This window comes from Sturnira hondurensis, unplaced genomic scaffold (assembly GCF_014824575.4).
Source record: "Sturnira hondurensis isolate 20B ecotype Veracruz unplaced genomic scaffold, ASM1482457v3 Scaffold0009935, whole genome shotgun sequence".
Classification (NCBI taxonomy): domain Eukaryota; kingdom Metazoa; phylum Chordata; class Mammalia; order Chiroptera; family Phyllostomidae; genus Sturnira; species Sturnira hondurensis.
In genome coordinates, this window is record NW_028082566.1 from 2,745,903 (window position 1) to 2,764,972 (window position 19,070).

General features: G+C 44.0%; 1 protein-coding gene across 1 annotated transcript in view; it reads left to right on the forward strand.

The window, feature by feature from the left end:
• Nucleotides 1–1,649: 1,649 nt before the first annotated feature.
• Nucleotides 1,650–19,070, forward strand: part of SLC2A13 (solute carrier family 2 member 13) — a 282,694-nt gene continuing 265,273 nt past the window's right edge. The window contains exon 1 of the mRNA XM_037058158.1: nt 1,650–2,481. Coding sequence (XP_036914053.1) covers nt 1,929–2,481 — 553 coding nt within the window. The 5' untranslated portion in view covers nt 1,650–1,928. The remainder of the gene's footprint in view (nt 2,482–19,070) is intronic.

Consider the following 19,070-nt stretch of genomic DNA (forward strand, 5'->3'; position numbering starts at 1 on the left):
TTGAGCAGAACCATTTAAGTAGGTCAGTGTTCCGTTACACAAAGTTGAATTTCCAACAAGGGGATGCTCAGAAGGCAAGGCATTCACTACACCTGCAAGGAATAGAAGGCAGTTTGTTTCCTCTCAACAAGAGAACTGTCAGTACTACCAGCTGATCTCCTCTCCCGCCATTCTCATCAGAAGCGGTGAACAGGATCACCACCAGGTGGCGCAGTTTTACTACGTAGGAATAAAGGAAGAGGCGCTCTCACCTGAATCTGTTCACACCCTGAGCGTTAGGAGTTCGTTCATTGCTTCAGAGCTAAAAACTCTCTTTGTTTAACTGATGCCAAGAAATAGAGCTTTGCTTCGAAGCCACACAATAAGTTTTAAAAATTAAGCCTTATGAACTCTTTAATGTATTTTTCTTTGTTGCTGGAAAGGAAAGTGCTATATTATGGGAGATAATCATGACTGATAATCCATGTAAGAGCAATTTTGACAAATTCTAATATAACTATTAAAACAGAGACGACAAAATCATTTTCTCCAGGAGAAGAAGGTTTTGGACTACATGAAAACAGGACTCAAGCTAAGGAATCTTTTGCTCAAATAAAGGAAATAAAAGGGCACCGAAATAGTAAGGAATACTGTCATGTAATGCTTTACTTTTTATCCTCAGCCTGAAGAATGAAAGTAAATGAGAGAGCCAAAGTCACGTTTCTCTTCTGAAGTGAAACTGTTTGGAATGATTGACAAGTGATTTAAATCAAAGGGGCATACAAACGAACAATGGGCAATTAACTCATCAGTTAAAAAATGGTTGCAAAAAATGTTTTGCAGAGGAAGTAGTTCAAATTGCTCCTGCAAAAGGGAGGCAGCAGTGGGGACTTCTCAGCTGAGAAGACATCTTTCCTTTGGGTACGCATGTTGGGGGAAGGAGGTGAAGTTTTTCTATTAAATCACAAATCAGATTCTTGGGGTTACTTTCTACCACTGCGAACTACCTGGTTAATGAAAGAATGGAAGGGATAAATGTGAATTTTCTTTTACAATCAAGGATCCATAGTTTTGGGATTCACCTGGGGAGTGACACGGTTTCTGTCCTCAAGGAATCAAGATAAACCATGTGTTTAAAATGAGCATAAATCGAGGAGGGATTGGAGATGAAAGAAAAATCTTTATACAAATGGGAGAACACAGTGTTGAATTTCTTTGCAACATTTATGTCACAATATTATAAAATGAAGAGTACTTGCTATGTGCCACATCAAGATATATGTATATAAAACCTTTCTTTTTTCATAGGCCCTTTCCAGCCACGGCCATCCCTAGGCTGGCAGAAGGTGGGTCAGGATGTTTTAAGGGGTTTTCTCCCTCGCCTCCCAAACGCTGCAGTCATTGTAGCCAGTTTCCCCGGTGTGGAAGCCTACTGCCTGGCATTCCCACTCCGGCCTGCTTCCCAGCGGCAGCCCCCGGGCCAGGGTTAATTCCTCGGAGATGCCCGAGCTCTAAATGGAACATCCTAGGTCAAAGGTAGCCCTCGACCCGGGGGTGCGTTCCTGAGCGGGCTGAACCGGGCCCCGGCTGCACCCGGCCCCGCCTAGGGAGTGGGCGGAGCACCTCCGGGGCTCCGCCCCGCTCGTCCCGGGCTGCACGTGACCCGAGGTCCCGCCTCCCGCCCGCTCTGCAACGCCAGCTCGGCAAGAGCGGGGCGTGAGTCTCGATTGAGACCCGCCAGCCTTCAACTCCGCAACGCCGGATCTCAGCTGGCAGCAACTTTCTCCCCAGAGCGGTCGCGGCGGCGGCTGCTGCCGTGGCGTCCGGAGCGGGAGCCAGGAGGAGGAAGGCGGCGGCGGTCGCTCCTACAGCACAGGCTGTCCAGCCCTCCGAGGGCGCCGGCCCGCGGAGCCTCGTCCCCCCGGGAAGCCCCGGGCCCCTGCTGCCCTATGTCCCGCAAGGCGAGCGAGAATGTGGAGTACACGCTGCGGAGTCTGAGCAGCCTCCAGGGCGAGCGGCGCAGGAAGCAGCAGGAGCCGGACGCGGCGAGCGCGGCCGGGGAGCGCAGCCTCCTGGCGGCCGCCGAGTCGAGCAGCAGCCTGCAGAGTGCGGGCGCGGGCGGCGGCGTCGGGGACCTGGAGCGCGCGGCGCGGCAGCAGTTCCAGCAGGACGAGACCCCCGCCTTCGTGTACGTGGTGGCTGTCTTCTCCGCGTTGGGCGGCTTCCTGTTCGGCTATGACACCGGGGTGGTGTCGGGGGCCATGCTGCTGCTCAAGCGGCAGCTCAGCCTGGACGCGCTGTGGCAGGAGCTGCTGGTGTCCAGCACGGTGGGGGCGGCCGCCGTCTCGGCGCTGGCCGGCGGGGCCCTCAACGGCGTCTTCGGCCGCCGGGCCGCCATCCTGCTCGCCAGCGCGCTCTTCACCGCCGGCTCCGCGGTGCTGGCTGCAGCGAACGGCAAGGAGACCCTGCTCGCCGGCCGCCTGGTCGTAGGACTTGGCATCGGTGAGTTCGGGCTCTGGGAAGCGCCCCCCGGGGCCCCTGGCGTCACCGCTCTTGGTCCAGGGCGCTGCGTTCCTTTTGCGCCTCCGAGGTCCCCGTCTGTCTGGCCAGGTCGGGGTGAACTCGCTCCACGGCTCTTGCTGGGAGAGAGCGCATCAGTTAGTTTCGTCTCTAAGGGTCTCTCGGGGGTTGGAGAGGAAGGGAGTGAGTTAGTGTAGCTCCCCCGCCCCGAGCCCACGTGAATCGCGGGGATTGTTGCCTGTGGGCACTTAACAACGACCCCTGTCTTGACCAGCGGGTTTTTTCCCCCTTGATCCAGCCCTACCTGATGCCGCTACACAGCCGGTGAGGGAGGGTCTCTTTCTTTTCCTGAAATGTCTCCGTTTGTTTCCTCCCTGCTACCTCCTTTCCTTTTTTAGAATTCCAGACTCCGAACCCAATCAGTCTGAAAGTCACAGTAAGTTAATTTTAAAGTTAAGTAATTCTGAACTTAAATATTCTCTGCTACCACTTCTCTTTCCTTCTCTAATCATTTATCTTTAGGTGGAGTATAAACATTTTTCTCTTTGTGCTTTTACTTTTTGTATTGTCTTCTGCTTTCATCTTTTCCTGGAGTGAATTCCTTGCCTCTCTGGTTTTCTAACTTTTTCCTTTAAATCTATACTCACCTATTCTCTGCCTCTCCTGACTTCCTTTTGGGAACCAAGTTATCTATTAAAGGCCATGCTCACTTCCTAAATTCATTTAGGAGCTATTCCCTCTGTGGATAAATGCCCAGCAAGATAGATATTTGCAGTTTACTTTTAAAAAATAAGGGATTACTGTTCCCTTGGCATTGATTTTTCACTCTTGTTGCTGAGCAGGGCAAGTACGGTTTGCGAGTTCTTGGCAGACATAGCTATTTGGAATGCGGTCAATATTATTAGAAAGCACTTTTGAGAGAAAGTAGGGGGTTGAGAGTTCAGTCTCACTGGTAGTTTTCCCAAGACGCACCGCTGATACTTTTTCAATGTTCCACTTCATAATTCAGTGTTTGTTTCTTTTAGGGTGCATTTGATGTATTTCTTCCCTGTGGCTGGGACTTGATGAAAGCCCTTTCAACCCGGGGCTCCTGATGGTCTGTCCATTCACCACTTGTTTGACATTTATGCTTTTCTGCCCTTCCCTGTGGGCTCTCAAGGGAAACAGCCCCGTTTAACAGCTTCACATGTAGGAACCGTGAGAAAACCCTGGTTTACTGCATTTTTTATTCCAAAGCTGTCATTACAGACCTCCCTCTTATTTGATTAGTAATTGCACTGTTAATTAGTGAAGCAGGCCAAGGCTTTCAGTAAAATGTTAAGTTTGCACATTTAAAGTCCAAAATGACCAAAAGTACGGTGGAAGTGAAACCTCTTTTATGAGACCTACCTGTGCTCTTGGGACCATTCAATGAATAGCTTGGTGTTCAAGTCAAATGGTCAGGGTGCTTTTTCTTGGCATTCTCTGCTTGGGGGACCAGGTCATGTTTTTTGTTTCTTCACATAGGTTTCTTCAGTGAAAGTGAATCTTATTTGTGATTTTGAAGTTGAACAATGTTTTGCAGAGATCTCTCAATGAAGCTTCCTAGTATTTAGCTTTGGCAAGTACCAGGTGTTTGCTTATTATATTGACTCTTTGATCTGTTAGGAAAGTTGAGCCCCTGTTGGGTGTAAGGATGTTTTCAGATGGGGGGTGTTTAGACCCCAGTAAGGGCGGCGGGGTGGGGCTAAAGCAGGATAGGACTTGCTAAGCTCCATGAAGAAGGCTCTCAGGGCTGATGACTTCAAAAGGGTAAAGGTTACCCTGAGCAGAGGAAAAAGCCAGAAGCTTTTCCTGATGGAAATAATTTGTTGATAAGGAGTATGTTAACAGTAGAAATGAGAGATGGACCATCTATGCCAGGGGAATGAATGAAGAAAGGAAAGCATAGAGTGTGCTTGGGTATCAGGCTGGATGCAACAGAGAGGATGAAGCAACCAAACTGGAAACGTTGGTGCCCAGGAACTGTGGGCACTTCCGTGTCTCACAGCCTGGTCCTGTGGTGCCTAGGGTCTTGCCTGACTGCACACCCAAGTGGGACTTGGTCCTGGTTCAGTCCGGGTAACTAAGGTCTATGGTAGTCCTGGGGAAAGCACCCCTTAGAATAGAACCTACAACACAGAATCTCAGAAAACTTCGTTAATCATAAAATGAAGAATGTTTGAAGGTCCCAAACAGTCTTTAAAATACTCCAGGTTGAGCAGCAGCACACTGCGGATTAGGATCCATGGGGAAGGATGGACATGTAAGATCCTTAAAACTCACAACGATGACTAACCTCCCAAAAGGTCACAGGAATTATTTTTAGCTACAAGGAAAAGGGTCCCACACATGAACATTTTTTTAGGAAGACCAAACCAGCTTTGTTTGTGTGATAGACTAAATCTGGGTTGATTTCATGTTTCCTTTTTAAGTACACTTTTATGTGTGGTCAGGAGGGTTTTTTTTCTTCTTTGTCTTTTTGATACTTAGTTTAATGTTGACAAGTTTGTATTGATACAGTAATTTCTTTCACGCATTTACTTTTAAATACAAAGCCCACTTGGACAGACAGGGTTCTGTGTTCATTTTGTTCACTGCTATATTCCTAGCCTGTAAGGAGGCACTTGTTAAAGAAATGAATTAAATGAATGAATAGTAAGCAGAAATAGGAAAATAATTCTGTCACTGGTAGGGTACCACTTTAAGTTAGGATTGTTCTTTTTAAAATAATTTTTAAATAAAATATTTGAAAGGCCATCTAAGAGTTTTAGTTTGTAACACTGTGAAGAAATCCTTTTTTTCTATTCAGCAACTGCTAATTACGCTTCCATTATTGATTCTGTCAGATTTGAAATAGGCAGCCATTAGATAAAAGTCCCACCCTGGAGGTTTTCATTATCTAATGGAACAGAGAGACCATCCACAAGCAATTAAAATGCAGTGAAGGTTTCTTTAAGTGCCATGGGTAGTTGATTCTTTTGGGGAGGGAGGAAGTAAGTAGAACACAGAACTAAGGAGGTCTTACAGAAACAATTATTTAAACTGGGGTTTGAAGGGTGAGTAGGAGTTCAACAGATGTGGAAGGGTCTGGGGAAGCACTAATATTAGTGCTTTCATTTGTGCTAGCTACACTGTCATTTCTTTTTTTTAATATTTTATTTATTTATTTATCTTTAGAAGGGAAGGGAAGGAGAGAAGGAGAGAAATATCAATGTATGATTGCCTCTCGTGATTCCCCTGCTGGGAACTGGCCTACAACCCAGGCATGTGCCTGACTGGGAATCGAACTGCTATTGTGTGGTTCACAAGCCCATGCTCAATCCACTGAACTACACCAGCCAGGGCCAGCTACACTGTCATTTTTTTACATATGTTATTTCATTTAATCTTCTGATTTTTTGAAATAGGTGTGAAACAGGTCCCTGAATGCTGGATGTGGAAATTGCCTACAGTAGTATATCGACAAGGTCACTGGTACAAAGTCAGGATTGAAAAAACAAAACCGCTTTCTGTTAACCATACCGGGCATTTAAGGTAGAGAGAGCGGCAGGTGTGCAAGCACGGTAACATCAAAGCAAGGTCTGAAGCAAGTGAGTGCAGCGTGGCAGTGGGGTGGTTGAGCAAGCGGTGCGAGCTTTTTTTTGAGGGCAGGGTATGGTTAGGCCGGATAGTGTTTATTTGGCTGTGCCTAGGTGGGGACAGGCACTGCAGGTTTTTGGTTATAAATGATGTGGTCAGGTTAAACATCCCTTCAATCTGATCCTTCACACCCCCTACCATGGTGCTTTTAAATTCTTCTTTTCCCCCAAAGCTTATGCCTCTTTGCATATTCTAGTGTTAGAAATCCTTGGTTGAGACCATTGCCAGAGGGTGAGTAAAGCATGGCATGTGGCCATGAACTTCTGGAATTGGGTCTTTCAACAGAAACCTCTAAAAAAGATGAAGCAGTTGAAGGTAGTTGTTAATTGGTATTAATTGGTATTAAATGAGGCAAATAGTAAATGAAGCATCTGAAATCAAGGGCATTTGTTTTAGATGAAGGGATTAATTTCCTTGATGAGTTACAAGAAAATCAGCTTTTGATCACTGGTTTTGAGTAGGGCACTATTTTAGGCATTTGGTTTCATCTGAGGTGCCTTTGGTTCCTCAGGTGTGTTCAACTCTTACCCTTGACTTCAGTCCTGGGACCAGGCAGCTCTCTCTACCTACTGCCCCTGCCACTCAAACTTTAAATTTGAAGACTCATTTCAGATACAACATGGTGGTGAGGAAAAAAATGTCCTCTGCTCTTCTAGGTTTCATCTGGTCTAATCAGTATACAAAAGACAGATTAACAAAACAAAACCAAGTTTAACTGCATACATATGTATAGGAACCCCACATATACTCTCACATATGCATGAGAGTCAGGCACCCCACACACGTGAGAGGTTCAGAAACAAAGTCCAAATAAGGGGTATGGGGGACAAACTCCAGCCCACAGAATCGTCCCGTTCACCCCAGGTAGTAAATAAGGCATCCCGGACACAATCTTGCTGTTTCTGTGGGAAAGCAGGTGGCGATTCCCTCTAGGGGAGAATGTCCCAAGCCCTTCTCCCAAATGGCTTTTATTGGGGATGGTGTGTGTAGGTGTATATATACATCATACATGCATAGCTCATCAATCAGTGTTGAAAGGCTCTAGTTATACAAAAACAGGTATTATCTATAGATAACAATTGAAGAAACACAGAAATTTGTCATAGGTCAAGATCTGTTAGGCTAATGCAGAGGGCGTTTAAGACGTATTTCATGAGGTAAGGAGTTCACTCCTTACGCCTTGAAGAACTAAAACATCCCAGTGTATAACACCAGGGCTGTGCACAACAAAGCAGAGCGAGCTCTGAAGGGTACATTGTATTTGTCAGGCCTGGTTCCCACGGGAACCCTTGGCGTTACAGTTGAGTCATGCCACCTACATTTTTACCTGGTTTTCTAGGGAGACTTACTAGCCCCTTTCAGGGCTTGCTCTCTCGGGGCCATAGTCTTGGAAACCGCACGGAGTGGCCCCCAACAGGTCGTATGGCATTTTGAGCTACCATTGAGGTAAGGTGCTATGGGGCTCCAGAAGGAAGGAAGGTCATTGGAAAGGTGGTGAGAAGCATAGGTATTCAGTGATTAGACGTTTGCCCTGCCTATCGGTCCTAATAGAGTTATCTCTGGCTATACCTTTTATTATGGGTGAGGATCCCAATTTAAATTCTTTAAGGGGGAGGTAAAAGTTTGTCTTGAGCCCTCGGGGCCTCGGTTGCATCCCGATCAAAATAATTTTCATGCCAAAGTGGCTCCTCTTGGGAGGGCCTGTTCTGAACCCTTTCAACACAAATTTGAGGTTCCGAAACTTCCTCTGTTTCACAGGGTGGCCTTATTTTATGTGTCCTTTACACAGAATCGCATATCAGAAAGTTCGTTTAGCAATATTGTACCCGTGATCAAAGTTTTTAGGTGTGGATATGTGTGAAGGGTTGAAGGGATTTGAGTTTGCCGTTTTGCTTTATTTGATTGTTACCTGGGACCTTGTATCTCTCATGAATAACACACACAGAGTGGTCCAGAAAGGACAAGTCACAAGAACTTAGTACTCATCACTATTAGCACACACACAGCCAAAAAGCAAGTGGTTTAGGTCAGCCCTTTCTCTGTGGATTCAGCGTGTACCTTGCCTCTCAATATAAGTGATGACTTAGTGCCTGTGTGGGCAACGTCAAGAAGTCTCTGAATTTGGATTTTTACCAAGGTGCAAATCCTTTACTGAGAACTGACACATGAATGTGCACAGTGCTGGTTTGTTGAAATGGATTTCCATCAGTTTCTCGTCAGCCTGTGTTCCAGTGCGCCCTCTACTGGAATGCAATTTGAGCTGTCTATCACAGCTTGTAATTAATGTGGTGTGGCCTGTTGAGTGATTATTTTAAATATGGCACTTTTTCTTCCCACACAGTAGCACTTTGAATTCCTATTCTTTAATGCAGAGCAAACGTAAGGATCTTTTTTGATCAGAACATTGTGCAATTATGCATTAATTTCAAAAAGGTATTTTATTTAAGATGAGCATAGTTAGCTAGAATCAGCCAGATTTTTAAATAATCAGCTAATGTTTTTTGTTTGTGTGTGTGTTTTTTGTAATCGAGATTGTTTTGTCTACCCCCCCCCCCATCCCCACCAATTTCTCTCTTAGTTTCAGCTTTTTTTTTAAAGCAGGATGTCTGTATTGGATTTATGCCCATTACTGGTAAGAAACTGGCATGTAATGTAAAACTCTGACTTACTCTATTTCCTCATTTCCTACACAGTAACAGTTTATGTGTACTGCCATCCCCCCTTTCATTTCTGGTGGCTTTGACATTGTAACATTTTAGAGAGGATTATGACCTAATTGTGTTTGTCTTGTAGCGTTGCAACATCTTCCTTGAGTGCCTTGTCAGTAGAAGTAGAATGACAGAAGTCTGCTCACATGAATTCTGTGAGGTTACTCATGGGATTTCTGTATAAAGCCTTTGACTTCACACTGATGCCCGTGGCTTTAATACCTCTAAGGATGTAGAAGAACCCGCTGGCAGACCTTAAGCAGCAAGCAGTCTTTGCCACCTTTAGTCAGAAGCACGTGAGATAGTGTTCCTTTTCTTTTTCTCATCCAACGGGGTTCATTTATACATCCTTCCTGTCTGCAGTTCCTCTCATTTCCTTACCTTTCAATTTTCTTCGACCTTCAGAGTCAATGGTCTTGCTATAGACTTATAGCAATAAGTCTATAAAGAAGACTTTCATTATCATGAGGAAAACCTTTAGTCCTCAGAAAACCTCAAAATGTTTTTCTGTATTTAAAATTTAATTTCCCTGAATGTAAAAGGCGAAAGATTTGTACGATCTGAACAGAAACCAGAGAATTTTTTCCCCCTGAATGTAGAGAGAGAAAAATGTAGCCACATTCTGTAGATATTCTAAACTGATTGGGAGTACTGCAAGCTTTATACTTGGGCCTTTGATTAAACGTTAGCACCACTGTTTGGAGTGGGGTATAGCCTGGAAAATGTGTCAAAAGCCCCGTGGCAGGAGCCTCATTTCACAACAAGGTTGAGCCGATGGCCTCAGCATTCTCTGTTGTCTGATTTCATCACTGCCCTGCCCTGCCCTTCCCTGCCCTGCCCTGGGGGGAAACCTCAGCAGTCATTCTTGGCGGAAGAATGTGAATGGGCCCATGTTGTAGCTGCCTACCTCTGGAAAGGATGGTCAGTGGCACTTGTTCCGTGCTACTCTGTGTCAGGCAGTCTTGTATGCATTTTGCATGTATTTGCATAATGTTCATAATAACCCAGTGAGATAATACTGTTCTTTTTGAGATGAAGACATTTGGCAGAAAGAGATGAAGTGGCTTTCTTGGCCACAAAGCAGCTGGTAGAGGAAGAGTTTGCCTGAGCTGTCTGGCTTTGTGGTTTGTCTGTGCTTCTGCTCAGGGACACTGACGTTTCTCCCTGAAGCTAGTGAGCATGATTACTACTATTTTAGTTTACCATGATATTTTTAAAATCTAGACGTTCAAAGTGAGTGCTGCCACAGTACAGCCATGGCCTATCCTGGAGTGACGAGGAAAGCAAGGCTGGTTAGCACATTTCTTTGCTAAGAGCCTGTAAACAGAGATGCCTGTGTCCACACCTCCTGGGCGCCGCAGGTGCTGCGTTTCCCCTGCAGGGGGCGTGTTTACATGGATACATCAGGACCTCCTGGGATTGGGCCACGCAGATACTGCCAATGATGTAGCAACTGAAATTAAAAAAATAAAAAGATTTTTTTTCCATTTCATCTAGCTCCCGATGTTTTGTCTGCTTGGATTGTGCTTTTCCATAACATTCTGCCTGTGTCTCACAGCCATTTACTGAGTGAGGACTTTGTTGGGTGCTGGAGAGACAAGAATAAAAATAGTCCCTGTTCTTAAAATCCTAAATCTACTGGGGAAAGACAAACATGAGGTTGTTAATCCTACCATAGAATTATATTCTAAAGGATGTTTACTCACCTTCCAGGTTTAGCTTTCTCAAGAAAGCTTTCTCAGTTGGCCTCTGTTAAATGTTCACACTTTCTCTGAACCATATACTCAGGGCATTTAACTGTATTATTTCTTGCCATCTATCTTTCTCGCCACGACCCACCTTTCTGGTGGACCAGAAACTTGGGGTTAGTTAATTAGGTAGTTTGTGCCCTCTTACTGCACTTACTTTACCACTGTTCTGTTTTTGTATTAAGCTCTTAAAGGTGTAGCAAACTAAAGAATGCCTAAAAGTAATACCAAGCAGACCACTGCTGTCATTGAACACGAGAAACCTCAGATACACAGTTAATTCCGAGGGTGGAGTAACCCCATGGCGGTGCTGGGGCCCCTGATGCTCACAGCTGGGGCTCCCACCTGCTCGGGCCACCTGTTCAGGCCGCCCACTTTCTGCCTGGTGACTCTGCCTCATCTCGTGCTTGTTTCCTCCTCGGTAGAACAAAGACTATGCCTGCCTGCCTCATGGGGTAATTGCGAGGATTGAATAAGTTAATATTGGTAAAGTGCTTTTACAATGCCTGGCAAAGCATTACTGTTTGTTAAGCATTCACACATAAGCTGTATAACCTTTGGCACATTACCATTGCGCGTTTCAATTTCCGTGTCTCTGGAATGAGTGTTCCGATAGCACTTAGAAAATAAGGTGGTTGTGGGAATTAAATGAGCTGATGCATGTACACACGCTGGCTAGCAATAAATGGTGGCTCTTGTTTTCAGGTGTAGCCATCTCAGCCACCTCCCTAATACGCGTCTACAGTCATAAGAAATGAAATTATGAGGAGAGCTTAATGCTTAGCATGCACTAGTAACAGGTGAGTAGAAATTCCATATATAAGTTGAATAGCCAAACTTGAAAGGCATATGAGTAATTTAAAAGTAGGGCAGTACTCTGTCTTTCAAAAAGTGTTCCGTTTATATTACGTAAAAATTATCTCCCAGCCCGATGCGGAGTGTTGAGTCTTGGTCTTGAAGACAGTTGTAAACAGGTTGTCTGAGAGAAGGGTCCTTTTCTAGTGAGCAAAGAGGGAGCGAAACATAATACATTGAGGGTAGCAAGCAGTTTTTCTTGGCTGTGTGGAAGGGTTGAAGAAAAAAAGAAGGAAAAATGCAAATTTATTTGTTAGAATATAGTGTCTGCTAGTAGTAAGGCCAGCTGGACCTGTGACGTTAGATCTGTCTTATAATATTTACAAGCCTATTTATAGAGAAAAGAGTTCAGTTTCTAGTGGAAAGATATTTCTGCCTTATAAGAGGCAAAGAATGAATAGATTTAACAAAAACTTGGAAGTAATTGCTGTGGAATAAAGAGAACGTGAATAATGGAGGCTTTCATAGGAAACGCCACCTTCATATTTTTGGATTTAGTTTGTGATTCCATGTCAGGAGCTCATTCCACACAACAGAGAAAATTGGAAACTAAAATTGTGTGCATAGTACTCAGGGGCTAAACATACACCATCTAATATTTGGTTAGCAAGTGCTTGTAGTTTTGAAGGAAAATTACGACGGAAACACATGTAACAATGGATTTCAAAGAGCCTTGAAGCGTAGGCATCATTGTAAGTTAACATCAGGGTAAAATCTGCAGCAGTTACTGGCATGTCTGCTAATTCCGATACCTGCAATATAGTCATAATGAAATGGTTCTGAAACTCCTCCCTCCGCTGTTTTTGGGTGGACAGGCAGTGGTGGAGGACGTGGCCATCCGTGACTTTGTAGGTGAGGCAGCGGGTGTGCCAGGCACCTCGGGGATCGTGGGGGCCCACCAGCTTCCTGCCCACCTGGGAGAGCAGTCACGGAAATAAAAACATGCCAAAAGAATGCAGAAACAAAGCTGCTGGAGTCCCTGGTCCTGCTTCTTGAAAGCAAGCTTGTTGGGGTGCCTTGCGTAGGTCTTTCATTATAGTCGCTCCTATATTAAGGAAATATGTAGAATTTTTCAGAGTTTTACTGTTCCTTCTACTTGCTCATTTTTAAAATGAATTCTGATGTTAAAATTCATCCATGTTTTTTAAATCAAATACTACAAACAATTGTAACAGTTTGTCATTTTTTCCTGGATAACTGTATCTGTGGAAAATCTCTAATCTTTATTTCCTGGGATATAATGTTTATCGGATGTGTTGTGAAAAGTCAAAATATGATGGACTTCGAAGTCCATCCTTTATGCCTATGTGTGCATGCATTTTATGTGCATCCACTTGTTAATCAAGAAGTTTTGGCTTTTCCTTAGTTTAAGAGTGACTGAAAGGAAGTGCAGAGACATTAGGTTAACTCTCAGCCTTAGTGAAAGGGCTGAGATTCCAATCCAGATTCCTGGTCAGGGATCCGTGTGTGCCCTGCCTCTTCCTTACATGATAAATCCCGTTCTCCATTGCGAAAGCTAAATCCATGTGCTATTTCCTAGGCTAATGTATATATTTAATGCGCTAGTAATTAAAATCCCAATAAGATATGTTACAATGGTTGTTGACAGAATAGTGATGAGATTAGAAGAACAGATTTGAAAGATAGGAAACGATGAATACTTAATAGAAAGTAATTATCCCAAATAAAGAATATATAATATACAATGGCAAAATGTGTTATTAAAAGCAGAAAAGCGATGAAGGGAACAAAATAAAATTTTCAGCAGTTGATCCAACTATTTGTGAAGAGTTTACTATCGAACATATCACATAAGATAATGGGAAAAGAATTACTACTAAGTAATTGAGAAAAGGTGTGAGTATGCATAAAATAATGTAAGTAAAATTTAGATTTCACTCTCAATATCATATTTATGAGTCTAGTTTTTAAAAATAGGAATGATACAGCTTTCATCTGTTTATGTCAGTGATGTGGTTTACTGCATTATAATACTTAAAACTGCCAACACAGGTTCTAAAAGCAGGGTGACAGATTGGAAAATATTATGGTATTTTTATTTACCTGAAAGTAAATATTTTTTTATGTTCAAAGCATATTAAATACACTATTTGCAGAAGAAAATATAGTTAAATACTCTTGGGGAACGGTTAAACCTTGTGAAATAATTAAAAGTGAAAATTATGATAACATTAAATTAGCAAATTAGAAAATAACTTGGCTAGCTGAAGGATAAGGTTTTCTGGTTGTAAAATAAGTTGGAATATTTTTTGTAGGGAACATTCTAGATAATAGGAAGGCATAGTTAGCATGTTCCATTTGTTCTTTTGCTTATTCAACAAACCTATTTTGAATTACTGTTGTGTAGTAGGTACTGAAGTATATAAATACTTGGAATAAAGAAATGAACAAGGTGAGGTCTATACTTTTGGCATTCATTTGTAAAACTGCTAATGTTCTTTGATTTGGAAATTTCACTTGAGGGATTATAACATAAAAACTAAAAAAAAAACTCAATTTTACGTAAAGATTTTATTAGATGTAAAATATGTAATTTTTTAATGACCAGGATACAAGGGGGTGGACCTCAGCCTGCCCAGTAATTGGAAAGTGATCAGGTGGACCACACACAGTGTGTGACAGAACACTGCACTGCCATTGAAATAGAAGCATGTGGACCTGGAGTGTTACATACAGATACCCGAACAAGGAGCCCAGACTCCAGAGCCTGACTGGTTACAACTGTCTAAAAATGATGGCTGGACATAGAGTCTGGGAGAAGGCATAAAATTATGTATATAGTTTATATATATGGCAAAATGCTCTTTAAATTTTATTTTTGAGTGTTCCATTTATATCTGTCATAACTTTACCTGAAATTCAGATTTGTATTTTAAAACACATATATCAAAATGCTTCATGAAAAGACTTTTTTCAAAATGGGATCTTACTCTGTCAATGAAGTTTTTAGGGAAATGGTGATGAAAAAGACTCTAATTACATAAAAGTTGTGTGGCTGTATCCCCCCCCCNTGGGTGTTTCCCCCCCCCCCCCCCCCCCAGTTTTTAACTCATCACACGAATTAGCAAGACATCAGGATGTATGATGTACATTTCTCAGATCTTACATTACGTATCCGAGTTAAGAACCTGCTTACTTTATCATGGAGAAAATTAGAAACAGAATGACAGCTCCCATCCCCCAATTCCCTCAGCTCTTTATGTTTCCTCGAGTGTCCCTGCATCTGTGCCTGCACCCTGCCCAGATGTCGTCTTCCTCCTGGACCTGGGGGCGCACTGTTCACCTTCCTGGCCACAGCCAGCCAGTGCCTTCACTTGTGTCTGAGATCTCCTCGTTCCCATTCAAAGCTATCATTCCAGCTATTTCCCTCTTTTAGCTTATAAATTTCTCATTCAACTGGATTATTCCCATAAGTATGCACATATGCTGTTTTTACTATTTAAAAAACAAACAAAACAAAAAAAACCCAGGCTCTGGCTGGTGTGGCTCAGGTCACCAGTTTGATTCCCAGTCAGGGTACATGGCTGGGTTGCAGGCCAGGTCCCCAGTGGGGGGAGCACAAGAGGCAACCACACATCGGTGTTTCCCTTTCTTCCCCTCTCTCTAAAAAGAAATAAAGTCCTTTAAAAAAGGAACAAACAAAGACCTTGCTACCTGACTTTGTCCCTCACTCACTGTCCTCTTTGTTTCCTTTACATAATACAGTTGCCTCTATTCCTTCTCCTCAGTTCTCCCCACTTGGCCCTTACCACTGCTCTAGTCCTGTAGATCGAGTTCTCTGTGGTGTTCAGCCCCAGGCTATTTTTCACTGGCCCTACTTTACCAGTAAAAGGCTTTTAACACAATCTTTCTCCTCAGGACACCACACCCTCCTGGTTTTTCCTTAGGTCAGTTATCAGTCTCCTTTGCAGATTCTTCATCTCCCAGAACTCTTAACTTTGACAAGCCCCAGAGGTGACTCTTTGGCACTGCCCTCTTTGCTTTCCTTCCCTTCTTGGGTGACCTCATCCCCGCTTGTGGCTTAGACTATGCTGTGTACTTTGCTGACCATCTAGATCTCAGCCCAGACCTCTCTCCTGATCGCCAGACTCTACACCAGCTTCTCCCCCAGCTTCTTACTTTGCCCGCCATCTTCCACACAGCAGGTAAGGGCATCCTTCCTGGTGTTCGAGTCCAAAGCCTTGGACTACGCCTTGACTCTATGTTCCACATCTAATCTGCCAAGAAATCCTTCGAATCTAGCTTCTGATTATATCTAGAGTCTATTTCTCATCCCTTCCTTTCCTATCACACAGACCCAAAATGCCACCCCTCACTTGGAGCACTGCAAGTCTCCTAACTGTGCACTCTGGCTTTTCTTGAACTGTTGTCTTTTCTTCACATGACAGGCCAGCATGACTCTTGTAAAATATAAGGCATCTTGTATGATATCAGTGCTCCTCAGAGTTCTGCCCTCGGTAGCTCCCCTTATACTCAGTAAAAGCCAGTGGCCCCCAGGGCTCCAGTGTTCATGCCCCTTCCTCCTCCTCCTCCTCTTCCTCTGACATTCCTTCCTGCTGCTACGTCCTTCCTGCTTCCGCTGCTCGGTCTCTGAGAGCACAAGTCATCTTTCCAGGCCCTCTGCAGGTCTAATCCATCTGCTAGGCGAACGCTGCTCACGTATCCATGTCATTCCTTCAGCTTTGCCGTTCCTCAGATGTCTCCCTGCAATGTTCTTCCTTGATCACCCTGTTTACAAAGTTGCAGCTCCTGCCATCAGAACTCCCTGCCCTTTATGCACTGTTTTTTCACGTTGCTTTACTCTTCTTCACTGTGGCGCTTTTCACTAGTTGGTATTTATGTTACTGTTTCCCTTCACTAGACCCTAGTCTCCATGAAGACAGGTCTTCCTGTTTTTGCTTACTCCTGCTCAGCAGTGCACAGTGAGGTGCCTGGCACACAGCAGTCATTCAGTACATGTCTAATGAATAGATAAAAGTTAAAATAGTATAACCCTGGTGAGTAATCTTTGAGCTGAGAGGAGATTTTCTACGCATCAGGGATGACAGGAAAATCGTGCCGTGGGTATGGGTAAGTGTTCGCTTGGGTTGCTTCCGACTCCAGTCTATTGTTTCAGACTTCTTAACGTGGTTGAAAAAAATAGATACCACTTTTAAGTTTAAGTAAGACTTTTGGTTTTTAAAAAGATGTATTTTTAGAGAGAGGTGAAAGGAGGGAGAAATAGGGAGAAGAAACATCAATGTGTGGTTGCACTCAGGTGCTGCTTACTGGGGACCTGGCCCACAACCCAGGTGTGTGCCCTGACTGGGAATCGAACTGACGACCTTTGGTTTGCAGGCCAGCACTCAATCCACTGAGACACACCAGCCAGGGAATATTAAGACCTTTAACTGTAACATTACTCTCAGTACTTGGGACAAAAGCGCATTTCTTCACCAGTCTTTCAAGTCTTAAAAAATGGAAGTTGATTCATGTATGAAAAATGATTAGAGTGTCAGGGATGCACTCTAAGTAACTACATTTGACCCATGAACAACGTGGATTTGAAATGCATGGTCCACGTATAGGTGGATTTTTTTTTTTTTGATGCATGTACAGTGAGCCTCTGTAGCCATGGATTGAAACCAGTATTTTGTGCCATGGTTAGGAATCTGCAGAGGAAGAGAACCAACTGACTGTACCCCTTTTCTACGCCATTTATATAAGGGACTTGGGCATTCAAAAGCTCTGCTATTCTTGAGGATCTTGGAACAAATCCCCTGCAGTTAATGAGGGAGAACTGTAAGGTCTGGGGTGTCCAAAGTTAGGGTGGATTTTTGACTGCACATGGGTCAGCCTTCCTATGACCTTGTTCAAGGGTCCGCTGTATGTTGGCACACAGTAGCAGAAGCAGTCGCCATGCTTAGGTGGCACGTGTTGTTTCCCCCCTGCTACAAATGCTTTAAGGTCTCTGCTGTTTCCGGGTAGGGAGTTGCCGCTGCCCGCAGCAGCAAGGGTGGTTGCGAGGTGAGGCGAGGGACTGAAAGAATGGAGAGGACCATAAGCTCTGATGGCAAATGGCAAATTTATTCAAGGAACAGCTGTCTTATATACAAACTGTTAATGCCTAAAGCAAGACTGCAGGGAACTAGAAACAATGTTGTTTTTCAAAGTTCGTGCACTCCCTTAAGCTATCAAAAGGGCAAGAAGTTCTCATAACCATCTGGGAACATGACACCTGCGCCAGAGTCTTGTTGTGTCCTTCAAGGCTGGGAACTAGAAGGTTAGGAAAGTGTCAAGGTACCCGCTGGCTCCAGGGACCAGAAACCAAGTTCATCCACCATTCTCACAGTGGAGAACTCTGTCCTTGGTCCCCTTATGGTCTGGCGGGCCCCCACATTTCCCCCTTTTTTATTTTATATAGCGCATTGGCTCTACATCCTTTGTCATGTTCAGCTTATGTTTTTTGAGGTCTACGTATAAGCCACCGATTTGTTTGATAAAAAGCCAAATAATGCAAGGTATACACAACAAAAGCAGAATAACGAAGATACCAAAACCTATCCAATTATAAAGAGTATGTCCAAAAGAGGGAAACTGCTTGGATAAAGCGGACAAGAAATTCTGAGCATCTCGAGCAATATCTATGTTTAAAGGAGGGGCATTGATCAAATCCTGAATCTCTCTATGTAACGTAACAAGGTCTAAAGAAGAACCCTAACAAATGATTGCGAACCTTTTCCCATGGAAACTTAGTTGAATTATAAGAAAAGGGGTAACACATATATGGGAAAACATGAAATGACATTTTAAAGATTGAACCTCAAGCGAGTTTAACTCTTAGTATTGTTAACATAAACAGGGACAAAGAGTCATTATCGTTCCAGGTTACAGGATACATCATGGGAGGATTAGGGACAAAAGTCCAATATTCTTCAGTCTTCACTTGAATCCTCAGCATCCACAAAAGGCTCAGCAAAATCGCTAGGCGTTGGATTCTTCTCCAAGCTCACTCCGGGTGGTTGAGGCGAGGCTGAATCGTCAAGCGTGCTAGCCGTCCCCGCAGCCGGTTCGTTTTGCTTCTGGGCATGTCTGACACAGCGTTCGGGAAGCCAACGAGGGGCTTCTGCGTCTGTTGGAAAAACACAAACATGCCCCCTGCCCCAAACTAAAACTGGGTCAGGTCCATGACGAGACCCATCTATGGGGTCTCTCCAATAAACCAACGGGTAATGTCGCATACGCGGTCCCCAATGCCGATCAGCCGCGGAGCGTCCTTCTGCATCCAAAGTTAAAAAGTTAAGAACAAATAAGGAATGTGACACTAACAGTTTAGGAGAATGAGGATCATATCATCTAGAGACTTGAAACCTGGACCCTCAGATTAAAAGTCTGATGCTCTACCGACTGAGCTATCCGGGCGGCCCTGACTTGATGGCCTCTACCTTAAGATCAGTCGCCACCTTAAGATCAGGTTCTTCATACCGCGGCTCCTCCCAAGTCGGCACTGGAGGCAGAGGGCGAGAAAGATCCTCTGCCAAATGAGTGGCTCGCAGGCTACTGCGAGTCCCACGCTCCCATTTGTCAAACTCAGAATCAC